General features: G+C 47.0%; 1 protein-coding gene across 2 annotated transcripts in view; it reads right to left on the bottom strand.

The window, feature by feature from the left end:
- The window catches only part of LATS2 (large tumor suppressor kinase 2), a 42571-nt gene that overhangs the window by 21161 nt on the left and 2202 nt on the right, over positions 1-19208 (bottom strand). For both annotated transcript variants that reach the window (XM_032201446.1, XM_032201438.1), the window contains exon 2: positions 16387-16967. In XM_032201446.1, coding sequence (XP_032057337.1) covers positions 16387-16725 — 339 coding nt within the window. In that variant the 5' untranslated portion in view covers positions 16726-16967. The remainder of the gene's footprint in view (positions 1-16386; positions 16968-19208) is intronic.

Genomic DNA, 19208 nt, shown 5'->3' with positions numbered 1-19208 from the left:
CCGAAGGCTCGGGGCACACAGCCCTAAATAAAAACCCCACAGACCAGCTGCAGTCACTCAGGGTGCATTCAGGCAGCAGTTCCTGCAAAAGCAGCATCTTGCTGTGCAAAGGCCAGCCACTATTTAAAAAGGGCTGCCTCCTGGGCTTCTTTTCCCCCAGTTTCTCTCTCCCACGTGGGCAGTTTTGTACCCTTAGTATTTTACATCATCAGCCAGGCACATCTTCTGCAAGAGCAGCAGGCAGCCCTGTGCTCCCCCAGCCCCATTTTTGACATGCCGAGCTGTCAGTGACACCACAGCTCCTTCCCACATCCCTTTTTTCTTCTTCTTCTTTTTTTTTTTTTTTTTTTTTACCCTCTCAGGGCAAGTAAATCAAGCTGGCTAGAATAGCAGCTCAGTGAAGGTTTCATGATGAGCTTATTCCCCTTCATTAGCAGCAAGTGATGTGTTTGCTAATTTTACTGCTCGTGTTAGCCCAAAATGCATTTGTCTGGCACCGCATCTACAGCGCTGCTATTTGCGTATCCAAGCATTTCTCTTCTGTGGCCACAGCCACTAAAACGAGTGGTTCTCACTGCTCCTTCCTTCTGCTATATAGCTACATACACAGTGAATTATATAGAAAAGATTTTTACAAATATTCAGAGCTTGCAAATGATTTCTTGGTCAAATTGGATACAAGGGACTTGGAAGGTGGGTATTCCGAGTCAGGAGATGAGTTATGTATGAGCTTTGTCGTCCAGGAACAAAGCCCCAAAGCACAGAAGAGATCTGTGTCAGGGACTGGACGAGCTTTTGGCGCTGCCAACTTTCAGGTGTTGTTTGAAAACTCTTCTCCAAGGCAAGAAAAACTTTTATATAAGACAGGATTTATACCCCCGTGGGACCCCAGCTGCCACCCAGCAGTAACGCACGCTCGGAGAGAGAGAAGAAATAATCCCAGAAATGTAGCTCCGCTGGGAGGCCAACGGAGGCTGCGTCTCCCAGCCCAAAGCAGCAGGGCTCACGTGACTGCAGGAACATCTGGGTTTTATCTGGAGGTTCCTCAGAGTTTTCAGCACACACACACACACACACGATGCGTGTCAGGCAGGACAGCTTGGCGCGGTCGCTGTTGGAAGAGGAGGAAGAAGTATGCTGGGATTCTGACTTGCAACAGCGTTAAGATTTGTTGGCAGTTTGGATTATTTATTTATTCATTGGAATTCTTTCCCTTTTTTAATTCTCATTTGAATATATGGAAAAGGAACCTTGCTTTTAAGAGTTTAAAATCAATATACTCGACTTTGTATTACAAGGTACTCCAGCCCCGCAGCGCTAAGGATCTCATCAGACATTTTCCAGAAGTCTCTGCATAGTTTCCTCAACTCTATCAAACACACACACACAACTACAGGTCCAAAGGCAGGAATTGCTCAGTACCACTGACTGCTAATCATTTTTAAGACTACAAAACCCCTCTTTGCGCTAAATGCTCTGTCTGACTACTAGCCACTGCAGCTTTCTGCACTCACAAGATAAAACTCACCTCTAACAGTGCTAGAGGGGGGAAAAAAAAAAAAAAAAAAAAAAAAAAAAAGAAAAGAAAACCCCCAGCTGGATAAAATATCTTAAGGTCAGCCTTTTTACATGTAAAGCAGCCGCAGCAGCATTATTCACATTCTTAGCACATAACTGACCGGGACGAGATTCCAGGAGAGGCAAACAATTCGCCCGAGAGAGCAGCTGCATCTTCCTCGGCTCCCGAGCTGCTGGGGGAGGGAGGAGTGCCCGCCAGGGTCCCCAAAAAGGATGAGAAGTGGGAAGAAAAGGAAAGGCTGCTTCTGCTCCACGGAGTGCAACGCACAAAGCCAGCTGGTTACAAACAGTGTCACTGATGGCCTGGAGGAACTGTGTAAGCAGACACCCAAATCTGGTTAAACACGGGAGAGTAGAGGGGGAAATAGCAGATAATATTGAACAGGACAACTAAAAAGGAATCGTTATGGTTTATGGTTCATCGTTATGGTGATATGGTTTAGTGTTAGGTCAGAGGTTGGACTCTATGATCTTGAGGTCTCTTCCAACCTAGAAATTCTGTGATTCTGTGATCTGGCTTCACTTCTACTGCCTAATTCTTTACTGCATAATTCCAAAATATCTCCTGCAAGTACAAATCCCTCCCTTTCCATATTTCTACAATAACCCACATAAATTGTCCTTTTTTTATCTTATTATTCCTTAGCAGCCTCATTGCTCAGTTCACCTGGATGTCATTTCTGTTGGCTGCAGCGGCACACCTCAATAACCAAGCCACGCGTGGTACTCACACATAGTACTGGAGACTCATCTTTCCTGCTCCGCTCCATTGACATGCAAAGGCTGTTGGCTATTTTAGGCTGCTGCTAGAAGAGAAATCCTCCTCCAAGATCCTCCTCGAAGCCATCCCTTTAACGTTATCTCCTCACCAACCTGCCATCAGCCATCAGCAAAATCAACCCCAGCAACAGAAGAAGAAGAGCAGCGGCTCCAGCAGCACCCGAGGGCAGCTCCGCCAGGGCCCCAGCCCAGGGGCTCCTCTCCTTCCTCCACACCAGCCAAATGGATAAACTTGTGGTGTCAGATCATGAGACTTCTTTTTTTTCCCTTCTCTGTTGCCTTAAGAAAGTTCCTAATTGCAGCATTTTGTGTGCCGGTGTCACGTTAGGTTTAACGAGCTAATCCCTCTCTTAGCCGTGCAGTTATCACCTAATATTTCACGGCAACAACAGGGCAGTTCTCAAAACTGCATTTGATCATCTGAAAAAGATATAGCCAAGGGGAAACAGTCTTACACGACAGGATATAAATCAACACGTTAGACGATTTTAAACCACAGGAGGAAGGAAAAAAAAAAACCTCACTGTATCAAGCCAATAAAAACCCTGCAGCACCGACTCTAGAAGATATTGGACCTCTTCCATAACAACTCTATTTCTTAGGAAAATAGTGTTCTGAGCTCTAAGAGGTCTGAATTTGACTCTGTTAAACTGCAAGGAAAGAGGTGGAGGAAAGCCGAGCAGAGGACACGATTCCCCTCATCCTTCCTCCACGGCTGAAGTCTCCGAAGGCTCAAGCCCACAAGAAGCAGCTCCTTCCAGCACGGAGCTCGGCGCTGACACCTCTGCTTACCAGTAACCCTGGCAGTGGCTGGATGTTCTTCACCTCCCTCTTCCAATCTTTTGTCCAAACTTTTAGGAAACTCGTTTTCCAACTCTCTCAACCCACGCCACGTGATAGGAAGACAGTGACTGTTTTCCAGGCCTCGTTATGATTATTACTATAGCAGCAACATCACCCTGAGCAGAACTCCTCTCAGCTATCCAGAAGCAGAACAGCCCACGCTGGGTTCAAGGGAAGAGCTGCACTCACACTCCTGGAGCCAAATCCCAAAGCTTAGCACCCACAGCAGTGACACCGGGAGGTGCCCTCTGCTGGGTGTGAACTCAGCCATCAGAACACAGTCAGCTCCAAGAGGCCACCCTGGAGATATTTGTGCAGCCCCAGAGAAATGCGTTTTCCTCACCTGCACCACGTGCGTCTTACTGTGGGCTCCTGCCACTGTGCGCTGTGGTTGGTGATGCTGCAAGGCGCAGGATTACAGATTTCTGATCCCTGAACAGCGATGCCTGAGATGCCACTTTGCTTCCAAGGTCAGCACTCACTTCTCGCAATTAGCATTGCAACTGCAAATCCTTTTCTTCAAGGCATCCACCACCTCTTAAAATCATTGCGATAACAGTTAATTGTGAACCAAGATTCTCAGCAACCACCTTCAGAGACCAACTGCAGAAGCTGGGGATAAGCGAGCTTGGAATACACATGCACACACAAACACAGGCGCACCTGGGGAAACCTGAATTTAGGCAACTTCTACAACTAAAACTTGCAGGATTTATACTGCAGAATATGCAGTACCTGAAACTCTGAACAGTCCACGTGAAGGACTGCCCTGCAAGGAAAAGCAGTAACACAGTCACACTAGTTCCATGTGTGCCCCATCCCTTCCTGTAACAACCTGACACCTACATTTTATGTAGGATCTGTGCCATAAATGCCAAATGGGCTTTAAATCAGAATTACAGTGCTCACAGCCCAGTGACCTATCTGCCCACCACCTCCTGCATTCCTTCACACACAAAGCACTCAGTGGGGACATCCCACCAGCTACTTTTTTTTCCCTATTTATTCACCATTTATTGCTTTATTCACTATTCTTCCTGCTCCCCACATTTCCCGTGTTCTCAATACATCCTCAAGCTCTCCACTTGAAGCATATTGAGTAGAATGGCAGAGAGATCCACGCAGAACAATAAAAACACACTAAAAATCATTACCTTTTATTTCTCTGTGTTGCAAATGTAAAACCCTAGGCGAAGGTGAACTCCTGTTAGCCATTTACATGGGTAAGGTGACCGGTACCACACCAAACTTTCCCCAGTTTCTGACATGCAGGTCAGAAAGCACAGATCCTGGCCAGCCAGGAAAGGTACCATCATGTTCCCATGCATCATTCCAAGTGCTTGGAAAGCTCACAGAATCATCAAGATCATCGAGTCCAACCTCTGACCTAACACTAACAGTCCTCCACTAAACCATGTCACTGAGCTCTACATCTAAACGTCTTTTAAAGACCTCCAGGGATGGTGACTCCACCACTTCCCTGGGCAGAAACTCTGTGGGCATCAACGTCATAATTCAGAGAAGGAAAATATCACATTTCAGAACAGAGGAGTAGCTTAACTGGTTATTAAGCATAGCTCCAGCTGGTAACTAACTGTGTAATCTGAAATGCGAGCTACAGATAGTAAATGACTTTGAACAGATTTCCATGTAAGGCTAAAATCTGTACCAAAACCTAGTTCCAACTAGACTTGGTGTGTGTGTGCTGGTGGAACGGGAGGACTCCCACTGCTCCAAGAAAGAAGGAAATTTCCTCCGGCCCGAGGAAATCAAAGGGGATTTCCCTAGTGGTTTCCAAGAAGACAGCACTGGAGCACAGGAATCTTCCAGCATGCTGGGGCTGGGGATGCAGCCCCAGTCTGGATGGGTGCAGTGGGTCTGCAATCCCCAACACGTTGCTCTTCCCAGCTCGAGGCACAACTCAGCTCATGCAGGCTTCTCACCTTTTGTCTCCTGACGCGGAGCATCCCAGGGACCCCGTGTTGCTGCAGGTGGGGCGTGAGGGAGGAGGAGGCAGCTCCTCGAGTAGCTGATGAAATGCAGAGGCCTCCCCGCCCCCAGCGCTTCCTGCAGCGCTCCACACGCTCCAGTCGCGCACCACTACGAGCTGGATCGCGGCTCGGCGCATTCCTCTGCGCTTTGTCACGCTTCCCTGACCGATGCTATGCCAAAAATGACTAGCTTTAACAGTTCTCTGGTGAATAAAAGAGCTTTTGCAACTCTGAAACAGAGCTGAGTTTTTAATTCATGCTAAATCTGCTTTTCTGCTCCGAAGGAACATTTCTAATGGTGCCTGTAATTCCCTTCCTGGGCTTTTTTTTCCCTGACTGCTGCAGTGACTTTTATGAAGATAAAGGGAAAATCCGAGCTCGCTGGTTTTTAAAAGCGTTAAACAGACCCCTAAAATACAACTGGAGGAAGTAAAAACATGAACTAGCGCGACACAAAGATGAAAAAGATCTCTATCGCGTTCACATAAACCAAGAAATCGATGGCAGCGGGCCAGGGCAGACTCAGAAGACAGCGCAGAGAACAAAATCCAAAGTGCAGCTGGACTGCCTAAACAAGCACGGAGCAACGTTATCCAAGATTTGCACGTTGCCTGTTTATTTACTCAGTACCCAAGCGAGCACAAGTTTGTGGAATGACACAGCCTGCTCCTGCAAACTGCCCTTCCTCTGCGGTACTCAGCACCACTCACAGGCACGATGCTCAGCTGAGTTTTCAAGACTATGCCCTGAGAAGTTCTCCTTTTTAACCTTTTTATTAAAAAAAAAAACACGCCCACTATTACTGAGAAAAGAGGATTATGAGAAAAACGTGAGACTAACCTAAGCTCTCGACAGAGCGAGGCACTCGTTCCGCTGCTGCCCCTCCCCAGCAGAGGATGCACCCAAAAAAGGGCTCCTACTTCTCTCCCGGCCTGTTCGTTTTGCTCAGCACACCCAGATCAGCCCATTTTTGGAGGGGTTCGCCCTCCAGCCCCATCTCCACGTGGTGCTGGAAGCACGCCTGCCCCCGTTGCTACTTGTGCGTGGAAGCAATAAGGCTATTTTTACATGGAAAGCAAATCCTTTATTTCCCCCAAAGCCAGAGCAGCCACTGCAACGAGCACGGCAGCGAGATGTTTGGAATAGAGGAGGGAGTCACCCGCAATTACAAGCAGCAATTAAGCCACGAGAGCTGAGCACGTGGGCAGGATGAGTGGGTAAGCCTGACTTTACACAGCGAGCACACAAAAAACACCCAACAGAGGGAAATTGGGAGCAACCCGGAGCCTTTAAACCCAAAAAGCTGGGCAGGTGGGGGAAGATGCCTGTCCCTGCTGTGCCCACCAGCCAGAGCATCGCAGCACGAGCTGATGCTGAGCACGCAGCAGCCTCGGCGCTGCGAAACCAAAGGAGGACCTCAGCACAATCAGGATTTTCATCCTTAAACGGCATCCAGTTCTCAAGGCAGGTGCTTCATCCTCCTCAGCAGTAAGAGCTCCTCTAGCCATTAGCTGCCACGGCCTCTCTCGGTGTCAAAAATAAATTAAAAAAAAGGAGGGATTAAGAATTAGTTCCACCAAAGCTCTTCCCAGACTGGGAAACCACAAAACTCCCAATGTGAAAGTGGAGAAACAATTCAGAACTGGGGGTGAGTGGCAGGGGATAGAGAACCTGTTCCAAGGACAGAGAACAGAGAAAAATGAGATTTTATGCCCAGCTGGAAGCAACACAACTGTCCTCCCCTCAACAAGGTGCTGATGCTCCAGCTGAAGCTGTTTGGCCCAGGCAGGCAGGGGACAACCGAGCTGACACTCAGCAAGCAGCGGCCTGCTCGGGGGCACAGCCACTCCCCTCCGTGAGGGGAAGGAAAGAAAATGTCTCTTCATGGTATTCTTCAGTTTCTGTAAAGCACGAAGGGCTGCTAATTGCCCAAAATAGCATTCCTGGAGATGCTCAGCAGGCAGCAGGACGTCCTGACCTTCCCAGGAATCCAGAAGGCAGGGCCACCTCCAGCAGCAGAGCTGTGCACAGCCCGTGTGCTGTGGCTCCCCGTGCCCTCCTCCTCCTGAGGGAGGTGCTCCAGGCCCAGGAGGGGACAGTCCCTTCCCCGAGCACCTGCAAACGCAGAGCGGGACCTGCAACAGCAGCTCCTCAGCCTCCAGCTGCTCCTAATGCTGCCGTGCCACGTGGAAGTTCCTGGAGAAGTGGAACCGATGGCTTGCAGAAGGCTTCACGGCAAAGCAGCACTGAGAAATGCTTCTTCTAGGCTGCTTTCATGTGGTTCAAAGCCCTGAAGGTTGGCTCCTCAATAAACGGAGATGGGGGCGGAGGGGGGTGGAAACCAACGCGAAAGGGAATTCTTGTGGCTTGCTTTTGAATTTGTTGGCATTCCCCTGCGAGGTCCTGCTTTTGTAGCACGGGGAACGGCCTCTCCGCGTGCCCTGCAACCAGCTGATGACTTCTGCCCACCTGTCAGTGTCTGCTGTGCTGCAGGTCTTTGAGGTCATCATCGTTTTCGACCCAGGTGCATGACTGTGACCCCACGCACTTGTTTTGCTGGTTCTTCAGAGCACACCTTCAAGCAAGCACTCGAACTTCCTGCTTGCATTAGGGGATATAACACGATCTTCTGAATAGGAGGGCCTGTGAAGGGGCAGGAGTGACCCCAGAAAAGAGGCAGGAGTGAGTTTCCAGCGTAGCAATGGCTGGAGCACTTGAAAGAAAAGAATTCAGCCCTGCTCCAGCAGCCAGGCAGCTGGTCCCTGCTGCTTCTGGACAGCGAGCATCACGCAGGCAGCCGGGGGATCATCTGAAGGCACTGTGAAGAAAATGAGCTCTGCAACCCAAAAACAGGCTTCAGCCAGGCAGAATACACATTATTTAACAGCTACATGGAACCAGGATAAAAACAGCTCAGTACAGGCTGGACTGGTCTTCACTCGAGTTTATTACCTGGGACAAAGACTTGTTTCAGCAAACCAAGATCTCCTGCCTGTGTTAGTATGCCCAAGGTTCCAGCCACATTAATTGATGAGATTATGCACCTTTATTAGGCTGACACCTTATTAGGCAGGAGCAGAGAATAATTGCAGTAACTGTGTCTAGTTTAAGCACACTATGGCACCAAAAGGAAGAGAAGATGGAGAAATGAAGATACGGGACATTCTGTGCAAGTCCAGTTGCATCTACAACTGTTTAAGATGTCACATTGAACCTTAAAAAAGTTGAAGTCTTCTTTTAGGGAAGAGTTCATTCCTGATATTTCACAAGTATAAAAGTGAAATTAATTTGGTGTATCCAGAGGTATATGGAGAAGATCACGAGGGAGGTCTTCAATATTAGCTATTCAAACCAGTCGAGCAAAAACAATGCAGCAGAACAACCAGTAGAGGAAGGTGCAGAATTGAAAAGCCTTGAAGATATTCAACATTTGATGCAGTGGAAGAAGAAAACCAAGAGAAGGGAGCTGCAGAGCAGCAGCAACAATGATGTGAGCCCCCACATACATTTTTCTTGTTCTGAAATCAGTGGATGTGCATCGATTCATAAATAGTGGATAAAAATCCAGACCTAGCCACATAAACACTTCCACAGCAGGAATTTTACATGGCTCTTTGTCCTAAAGTCAATCGATTTGAAGGGTGGGAACTCACCCTTATTGTCACCTGGCACCAGTAGCCTTCTTTCTAGCATTTTATGTAGGTAAGGAGTAACACACTATCTGTGCAAGTTTCTGATGAAATGACCTCCTTACAAATCATGCATTAAAAGAAGGATGGGTATGGGTAACAGTTACAAGATGCTCAGTCATTTATGCAATCCACATTTAAATTTCAGTGCTCGCTCTTCCACATGTTGCATTCGTTTTTCTCCAAATGCACAGAGAATGATGTGTTGCAGCAACAATTTCATGCACACACAGCCCTTCCGCAGGCTGTCCTGCCGCAGCTGTTACCTGGCTCAGAGTTCCTGGTACGCGGCGTTCCTCGGCTTCAGCCTTCTGAAAAGTAACTGACCTAGAAAGTTTTTACAAAACTATTTCCATATCCTCTCCTGTTCTCTCCTTCCTTTCCCTCCTGGGGAACTATTTTTAATTGCTTGGATTCAGTTAAAATGAGGAGTACAAGTTTCTAACCGGGGACAGTCCACCTCCTGCACTGCGGGGAAGCGGCGCACAGCCTCAAGCATCAGTATCTTATTTACTCAGACCGAAAAAGAAACCCTCAGAGCAGTGACAAATCCCGTGGATTAAGTTCTTTGTTAACAGCTGGTACCACGCAGACTCTGCAGTTGTCACAATACGTACACGAGCACATGTGTCTCTTGGGTGAAATCTGATTTCTGCATACCAACTCCCATACGGCAACAGCTTCTGACAACCTGCCAGTGCCAGCCTGGCTGGCAGGACAACACCATCGGGACAAAATCAGCTTTACTGCACCGCAACCACAGCTGGGTGACCCCATCAGGGCCTCATTAAGATGGGACAAGACCTCCAAGATCACCTGGTCCAGCCACCCCCCTACCACCAATGTCCACCACTAAACCACGTCCCCAAGCACCACGCCCAACCTTTCCGAGGGGTGTTTGGGCTGCAGCTGGATTTACAGAGGTCTGCTGCGGTCTGCTGGGGAGTGATGTGACCAAAACCACGACACAACAGCTCTGCTGCTGCTGCCTCACGCAGCTCACCCACCTTCAGAGCACCCACGCTGCGGTTCTCAGCCCCTGCCTCCTGCACACGGCCACACTGCTCGCTGCTTGCCCTTCCAGCAGTGCCCTGGTAAGAATTCGGTCAGCATCGCAAGAAAATCGACGTGCAGCTGTAATGTACCGTGTTTTCAGAACATTTAGGGTCACAGGAACTTCATTCTGCCCTCAGGCAAGAATGACAAGATCTGGTAATTGTATTTTATTTATAAAATACAGGAAAAAAAGTAGTTTAGTCCTTTTCAATGTACTAGGTTATCTTATGCAACTGAATATGGCAAGAGCATTACCATTTCTACACAGGACACCGATGAAATTTCCCCTTCAACTAAGTGTTAACCTAGTTTCAGTTCTGCTGATCAAATAACTTCAAAGTGTCTGCAAAATATTTTTCCTGTGGATACAGAAAGAAAAAAAAAAGGAGGGGGGAACAGGGCGAAGAGAAGAATTGCAGTTTTAAGTTGCTTTACATATATTCAGCCATGCTGTAGCAAAATGACTCCATGCTACCGGCGCGTTCCTGTACACCATGTGAGAAGTAGCCAGGGACTTTTATTTGCTTTCCACTGATGGCCAATCTGCAGCTTTAACATAAACTCATTTAGTTTAGCAACTATCAAAAAAAAATGATTTAGTTGAGGGAGCTTGAATTCAATGAGTTCCATAACGAACCCCTTAGATTACCTCTACCATAAGGACTGCAGCACGCAAAGGCCCTCGCGTTCAGCCTTCCTACTGCCACCTCTCTCCGAGTTTAAAAGCTTCATTCCATTTTTATTTTCAGGCTCGGAATAAAATCAACACCGGTTACTCTCAGCAGAGATTTCAGCTGAGAGTGACAAAACCTGTGAAAGGAACAGTTACACCCTCGTACTATTGTGATAGCAGCTTCCTGTTACACTCATGGCAGCCTTTACTTTTGGCCACAGGGGCTTTGCTATTCAGAGGCTGAACTTCATGCTTATGCGGAATTTTTACTGACAGTGATGAAGCCATTTCCTTTTTTATTAAAAAGATTAACTGCTCGGCCTCTTCCTAGCAATCACATTTCCATAAATACAAGCTAACTCCGTACCCTGCTACAGCAACACAAAACTTTTCTGTTCTACTTACCCCAAGCTTCTACAATGATTACCTGACATGAAGAATGAGTTGGGTTTAATGTAACAGATTAATGCAACTCCGGATTGATATGGACCCACAGTTGCAATCTGACATCTGATTCCTGCTCTGTCATTTCAAGCAGCCCTACAAGGATGTCCCAATTCATTCTATGTCATTTGCCAAAGACGAAAGGAGACCAACAAGAATAAAAGGCAGAATTTAAAATTTCCTGTGGTCTTATTCAGTGCCATGTTAGCATCCATCTGCCAAGAAACTACATTTCATCGTGAGAAGCAACGATCACCTACTGCTGCTGAAGAACACTTTGTCCACCATGAAAATTCAAGAGGAGAGACAAAATTCTTTATCTCCCTCCTGCAGGACTAAGTCACACATGCACAGAAGAGATCCACAGAGCAGCTTTCCTAAATACATTGCAGGAACCATCTCGTAACATCTATAGGATTTCAGTAGATTCAGTAAGGCAGCAGCATCAAGAAGTAGCAGCAGCAGGGGAAGGCTGGAGACAAGAGAAATGGTACAGGAGAGAGAGAGATGCCAGCAGGTATCAGCTCAGGAGCAACCCCTGCCTCTCGCTTTCAGCCCCTGGAAAGCCAGGACTCACTTTTTTTCCCCGAAGCAGCTAAAAGTTGAAATTACTTAAGTGGCCAACTTCGGGCAAATGGATAGGAAAACACATCCCCTTACAGGCCTTGATGGAAGAGGGCTGCAAGATACCAGCAGCTTCCCAGAAATTTAAAAAAATAGAAAAATTAAAGGAGAAGGTTATGAAACGAGCTCTTGACATAGCTAGCAAAGAGAAGACAGAGGGAACAACCTACCTTCGAATGAGGGTAGTGAAAGAGCACACCAGAGACTACTGGCCTCAATTATGAAATCTACTGCAGCTGCTAAAATAAAATCTTCCCCCTGCATTCAGCAGTGAGTGCCCTCATTTGGAGGCCCTTTTTTTCCTCATAACCCAAAAATACTTACTCCTTCCTGACCTGCAAAATACCTCGAGATGACTCTGTTGCCACCTTTGACATATGCCCCATAAAATAATCCAGGTAATCTTCTACCAGCTCATTCTTCAGTCATTTTTCACTGACAACTCAATCTCACCCAAAACACCCAGAAGATGACTGAAGTGTTCATCCTGGAGGTTCTGGTACATAACTGAGCAAGCAGAGCTCTCAGCACAGGTGAAGCTCATCCAAGCTGGAGAGAATTTTGCCATGGGACAGGCTAGTGGGACGAAATTAATTGCCCCCCATTTGCTCAGGACGATTACGAGGTTTGCTGACCTCCACCTTGAAGGCAGGCTGCCTTTCCTAGCCTTGCCCTCTTCAGCAAATATATGGCAGGAGGAACTTTACTACAAGCAGAACTCCAGGCAGGAACAGTCTGTAACGTTGTACAAAACCAGAGCGCCGGCGTGCTTCATCTGCTTCCTCTCATTGCTCCAAGGCTGGGATAAAAAGAGTCAAGTCACACTACTGGATACCACATGGATTATATGAGGATATATAGGACATAAAACCCCATACAGAAAAGAAAAACCAGAACACTAATTCCACGTGCGTAACAAGAATGCTTTCTGCTGGAGCTTCGTCTGCAGTAGGAGAATTTCCCTCACTTAAAGGAGCACAAATATTTGTTCAAATGGAGATAAATGTTGCATTCCCCATCCCAAAAGCTTCCCCAAGTCAAGTGCAGTTCACAAAGCAAGGTGGAATCCCTGCCAAATGGGTTAAACAAGGAGGATGCAATCCCTGATAAGGAGACCAAAAGAATCCTGGAATGCGAGAAGAAAAAAACCCGCATACTTCTCCAAACCCAATTCCAAGAACTTAACGTAAGACAGACAAGAAGACGGTCAGCTTGATATTCTTACATATTACAGTAGCCACAAACACCATTCCAGTTCCTTCAAGGACCCTGTAATTGGTGCCCAAAGGCCAGAGCTTCCCCTTAGGAACGTGCTGATACTGGCACAGGTGGGGCGTACATGTTTTATTACAGACCTATTTCAAAAAGCCCCTAGAAAAAGTGAAGCACGAGGACTTCCAAGCCTCACATTCTCACTGTTGTTCAGGGTGCAGTTGCACATTTCTGGAGCTATGCAGCCTGTGAAATATCCTAAAACATCCTTGTTTTTTAAAGCCAGCTGCCTGGAGAGCTTCGCCCAGAATGCCCACCAGTGCTCAGAGAGAGGGTTTGCTTGAGGAAAAGAAGTGACAAGCACATCTCCCAGCTGCCCCAGGAGATCGCAGCGATTTTGCAGCCCCGATGCCTCCGCGTCAACACCGTGGAGGCCAAGGAGTTTTATTTCCTAAAGAGCAGCACATCAGCAGTGCTTTTGGCTTCCAGCTTTTGCAACAAATAAGGTCGGGCCTTCTGCAGTTGCGTTCGACGAGTTTCAAAACAATTTGTGCTGCACTCATTTTTTATTGAAACTCGCTAAATAATTACCGTCGAAAAGCTGACTTCAGCAAAGAACGGGCAAGTTGCTGCCTTTGAGAACAACTACGACTAATTACGTGTGCAATTTTGTATCTTCATAATTAAAAAAAAAAAAGAAAGGGTGTAATCTGGGATCCTCTCAGGTCAACAGCCAAGTCCCTGTTAAGCCTTTGGGGCCAGATGTCACCACAATGTCACAGGCTACCTTCGTGAAGGCCCCCGGGCCATTACAAAGGACACTTGTGACTCCCTGAGCACTTTAAGAGTCTGCCAACACCTGTAACATCCCTGATGACTGTAACTGAAAGACAGGAGTCCTGTATTTACTTTGTGAATTACCCTGCATTTTATATCCTTGTTAAGTTCAGCAGCCAGCCCGTAACTGATTTCCTGTCTGCGTGAGTCTGTCATAGAGAGCGAGGAAAGCAGTAAAACGTTACGATGTTTCCTTTTTCTTTAATTAAACCAATTTCAAATTGATCTTAATCCTTTCTCCCTCCACACCTTCCCCACCCAACAGGCACAACGCTGAGTCCTTGGGCGGAACGGGGAGCTACAAACCCTGCCTTCACGTTACCCGAGAGAAAGCATCTCTCGCAGTGCTCCCAGAGACTGCTACTGGAAAGCTAACTGCAGGTACACCGAGTGAGCAGGGCTCCTAGGAGTAACAGATAAAATAAATTCTTCCCCATTTCCTATAGTTTATGCTCCCCCCTCCGCCCTTCCAGAAACCCAACCAACAAGCGGGTCCTGCATGGACCTGCTGGCCCAGAGGGGCCTAAAACCATCCTCAAAGGACCTGAGGCTGATTTTGCTCTGCTCAGCCAGAGACCCGACGGCTGCCTGCTGGACTAGAGGTGTCCCCGCAGCGAGGATTTACAAATTTCAGCTCACAAGCAGGGCGAGGGAGCTTGGGCCGGCTGATGAATTTATTCCACATCATGCTCTGCAACAGCTCAGCAGCTAATTCAAAACAGCTCTGGCACCCGGAAGAAAGGAAGACTCTAGAGGCAGTAACCGAGCCTGTCACCCTACCCCACGCCATCCCCGGGGCCAGGCCCCGTTCACTCAAGAAGCTCCATTCATTCATTCACAGCCCTCCACAACAGCCAGGCTTCACACAGCCTGGACCCACAGGAGGAAACAGAGAGCTTTTAGCCACCAGGCAGCAGTTTTGGAATCCCTGTCTGGACCCCAGCCAAATACGATCCTACTAATACTTCAGCTCGAACTCAAAACACACCTGAGGGATAGCCCCACGAGCTCCATTTCCACGCAACAGGTGACAGCGAGGGAAGCAAGCTAAAGGCAAGGATGGAAGAGTCACAGCCAGTGAGGGAAGATGCAAAAATACAAAACCAAATTTAAGGAGGCTGCGGAAATCTCCACATCAGAACTGTGCTCGTTTTCTGTAACATTTAATGCCATTCTAGCGGTATTCACGGCAAAACAGCTAAAGATATTAGAAATGTTACACGTACAGCGCATTACACCACGCTTAACAGCGAGACGTTTTAGCAGGTGCTCAGGTATCTCTGTTTTATACATCGGCTTGATGGCTGCAGTGTGCTCAAGGAGCTTTCCAAGCCTCCAGTCCAACAAGCTTGTTCTGTGTGTGAACGATTTGTCCGTGCAGCCTACCAAATGTACATTTCCAATCCAGAATCCAGCTGTGCTCATTTAACCTTGGCTCATACGCACGGGGAGTGTTCTCATCCCCAACGGCTGGGGAAATTCAGGGGGTAGAGTTCTGAAAAACACTGCTTTCAGGGCATGCTTAAGACGACAGAGAAAATCCTCAGTTCCACCAGCTGAATTATTCACCACAGCGTCTTGTTTCACGGGGCTAGGAAGCATTCAGGTGTGCTGCAGCAGTTTTCACTGGATCTGCAGTCTACTCTGGCTCTGATTATCTCCCAGAGCATAAACTCTTTGGAACAGGAGCAGCCCTAATCAACGTCTGCACAGCTCCAAAGAAATGCTGCCTGTTTGTAATAACGCCTGACGTGAGCCTTGTTACACAGGCTCAGAATATGACCTACAAGAGTCAGACGCTGCCATGAATGAACAAAGGTTAAGTTTTGAAATCAAGGAAATGCCACTGAAAGCACGCTGGGTTTAAGTCTCTCCAGTGTACGTCTATGACTGTGAACCGAAATACTTCAGCTTGACAAACAACTGCCATTCAGTCACGGGGGAAAAGTGTTATTTCTACAACAAGCAGAACCTGGACCAGAAACAGCACACTCACGCTCTCCAAAGAGAAATGCTGAACTGTTCCTGGACAGAGGTGAAAGCCAATACCAGAACTGGAAGTACTGGTATGTGCGGCTTAACCCCAAAAGCCCGTGTTCTGCACCGGGTGAATGGTTTCTGACTTGGTGCTGGAACACGTTTTCAATCCCAGAATGGCAAAACCAGGTATTTCTGGGCTGAGCCTCTTCTCTGAGACAGGGCTACCAGCCCTTGACAGAAGCAGAGAGGAAAAGACATCCAGCCAGTTCCACCTGCTTCTTGCAAACAGCAAGGGAGGTTCTCCAAAGACCACACAGTGTCTGTCATTTCTTCCATGTGCTCCTGACAGTGAGTGCCGTTTAGATGTGCTAGACAAAATCCCACCCTAACACTCGTAGCTAGGGCCTCTTACAGTACTGAGGAGAAAAAAAAAAAAAAGCCAAGCTAGCCTGTTAAGCCTTATGCATCAATCTGAGAAGTCACAGAACTCCCACAGGTCACCATGGCCATCTTTAGCATGGATTCACCCCCGTCTTAGGCACGCCTCTCAGCTGCAAGTTCACCTCCTGCTGCCAGAAGCATCAGCGCATTTTGTCACCCAGAAAACCCTTCCCCCAGCCCCAAGTATAACCTTGTTTTGACCAGAGTGCCAATCCCCCCTCTCCAAACTCGTACGTACCTGATCACAACCCGCATTCACCAGCTCCTGGAGCATCTGCCGATTCACCTCAACAGCTGCTGGGGTGCCCGACTCGTTCGCAAAGGGCAGCAAAGAATATCTGATTTCTCGGAGAGCTTTCTGGTAAGGTCCAAACTTGGGCGTCTGTCTCATCTGCTGCTGCCTTGCAGCATCCTTCCCTACTAAAAGCTTCGGGTCCAGAGAAGTTTCGCTGCCCGGTCCGAGAGGCAGCCCCTGACCTGAAGATTTGGATGGTTGCTTTAAGCCTTCTCGAATCTCTTGTAGCCTTTGTCTGCTGTTTCCAGAGTATGTCGTAGCAGGGAAAGTCTTTGGCCTCATTGTTAATCCAGTTTTCTCTGAGCATAAATACAGCTTTATTCTTAGTTTTTTTAGTTACTTCAGTTCTACAAAGTGTCGCTTGATGGTATCAATTTCTTGTAAACATAATCCTTCAAAGAGAAAAAGAAAAAAGACAAAATCCCAAAGAGATCTCTGCCAACGTTTTACTTCAGCTCACGATCTTCACGTTTCCTACAGAAAACGAAAATCCTTGGAATCATCATTTTGCAGACTGACAGTGTCTGAAACAAAAGAAAATAGAAAGTACATGCAATTAAGTTGATATTGTAAACGCCTCTGAAGGGACAGCATGACAATTAATCAAGTGAAAGTGAATCAGGTTAACCTATTAAGCTGTCACAGCTGGATTCCCTTTAATTATTATCACTTTATCTGTTTGCAAGAATAGGATTTCAAAAGGCTTTCTCAACATAATCAAAGAAGCGTTTGTCTTTAAAGTTCTATTTTGAAAATAAAGGAAAATAAAAACCTCAGAAACTACAAAGTTTAGGAATTTCATACACTACCTAACCGTGGCAAGATTCCCACCCAATTGCATAACCAAGTCCTGGACAAGCCTATCCGATTTCATAATTAGGGAAGAGTATGCTCATGAAACATCTCCCCCCACACTTCACATTTTGTTTGTTTTACACTAGCTGAGCTCAGTTTCAGAAGTTTATGAAAAAGATTTATAATGGAAATATTGATGACTCCAACCATAGCAACTTCTAGTATTTCAATAACAAAGTGAGTAACAGAAAGACAAGATATTTTGCCACCCCACATGAATATCTTGGAGAAGTTTGAAGGTAAGAATTCTCCCCAGAACTGGAAGGAGGGGAGAAAAAGGGGGTGGGGGGTGTGACTGTGATATTTCCCTCAGCTGTGCCTAATAGGGAAGAAAGAGAAGATGGAGAAGGAGCTATTCAGTAACAGCAGGAAAGGCAGAGCTGGCTCAGTTAAGCTTAAAACACAAAAGGCAAGGCTGAGATACAGCTGCACGCATCTCTTCTGGTGTGTGGCAGAGGACAGCTACACAACCACACAGCGGGGCTGAGCTGCTGTGTAGCTTGTGATATCCCTGCAATATGAAGATACAGAAAGGATCCTTTATTCCCTGAGTCTTTGTGGCATCACCACACAGTGGCACAGGTACCAGGGATGCGTTTCAGAAGAGGATTAAGAGAGCTCATCAGAAGCAGCACGTGCTATTGATGCTGCTTCCACAAGTTCACTTCTGCTGCTGCTGAGAGCACTTGCAAAGTGACTATGCTGCTGCTCAAGCCGCTTTGTTGAGAAGGCTGGAATTCTGCTCGGTTGTTTTGAAACCTCAGAAGCAGAAGATGGTCAAACTCTGGATGGTGCTGGTCACTCAGAAGTTGACAAATCTCTCTCTCTCTGTCCCGTCCCCTCTTGAGAAGGGGGCTTCACTTCTGATCACTGCATTTTTGGCATCACTAAGAGCTTCTTCAGCAACTATTTTCCTCTGTTTTCACACCCTGACAATCAAACTCAATTCATCACAACAATCGTTCCTGTGCTAGCTACAGCATTCCCAACAAAATGCCAATTTCCATACTTTTACCCTCACAGACAAGCAAACAGCTTAACATGGTGAAGGCTGAGGGTCTGGACGCCATGAAGCCCATCATCACTTACTCACTAGCACAGGGTCTGCCGAGGTGGGGTCGAGCTTTCCTCTAAAACCAAGCACTGGAAAAGGGAAAAGCAACAGTGAGGTCAGCCCCCAGGCTCCTTTATGGTAGCTCACCACTTGGAAATGAAGGCTCCCAGCCTAATCACTTCAGGTATTGCCCACATTACGCTCCTAACTACCTGTGCCACACACAGCTCTACTGGGAAGTTTCCACACAGCCTAACACCAGCCCTGTCCAGGACCACACCTTAGCTGGAAGTGGCAGAGGTCTACACCGAAAGCTGAGGGATCAAACTGCCAGAGAACACACCAGGAAGGGCGCACACATGGGAACACCACATCAACCTCTTGCTAACACTGAAAGGCTGAGCTATCTAGAGGTTACTTTCAGGTACTAAAGATCTTGAGCACTAAGGATTGCCTGCAACCCTAACTCATACAGGTCTAGAAGTGACATAAGCATCCATATTGGACAGGGGTTGTGACCTGTTTTAAAGAAAGAACAGCTCTGTCACATTTATATTTTCATATTTTTACAACAAAACAGCTATTAGTCAAGAAGACATCAAGTTTTCACTATTCTCAGTGAAGATAAAAACAACTGAAGGATCATGATGACAGAATTTTATCTACTTGGAGTTCAGCAACAGACAGTACACAGCCTCGGTAACGTGTTTAAAAAAAAAAAAAAAGATGGTATTGCAGCCTTTTAGGACATCATAACTAGCTAGGAGTTAAAAGATACAGAGCAATTAACCGGTCTGCAACTGTCCTTCCTCTTCTGACAGCAGCAGGCACCATATGGCTGGGCTTAGGAATCTGG

The sequence above is a fragment of the Aythya fuligula genome, chromosome 1, assembly GCF_009819795.1.
Source record: "Aythya fuligula isolate bAytFul2 chromosome 1, bAytFul2.pri, whole genome shotgun sequence".
NCBI classification, from domain to species: Eukaryota; Metazoa; Chordata; class Aves; order Anseriformes; family Anatidae; genus Aythya; species Aythya fuligula.
This window is presented reverse-complemented; position numbering and strand designations above follow the sequence as displayed.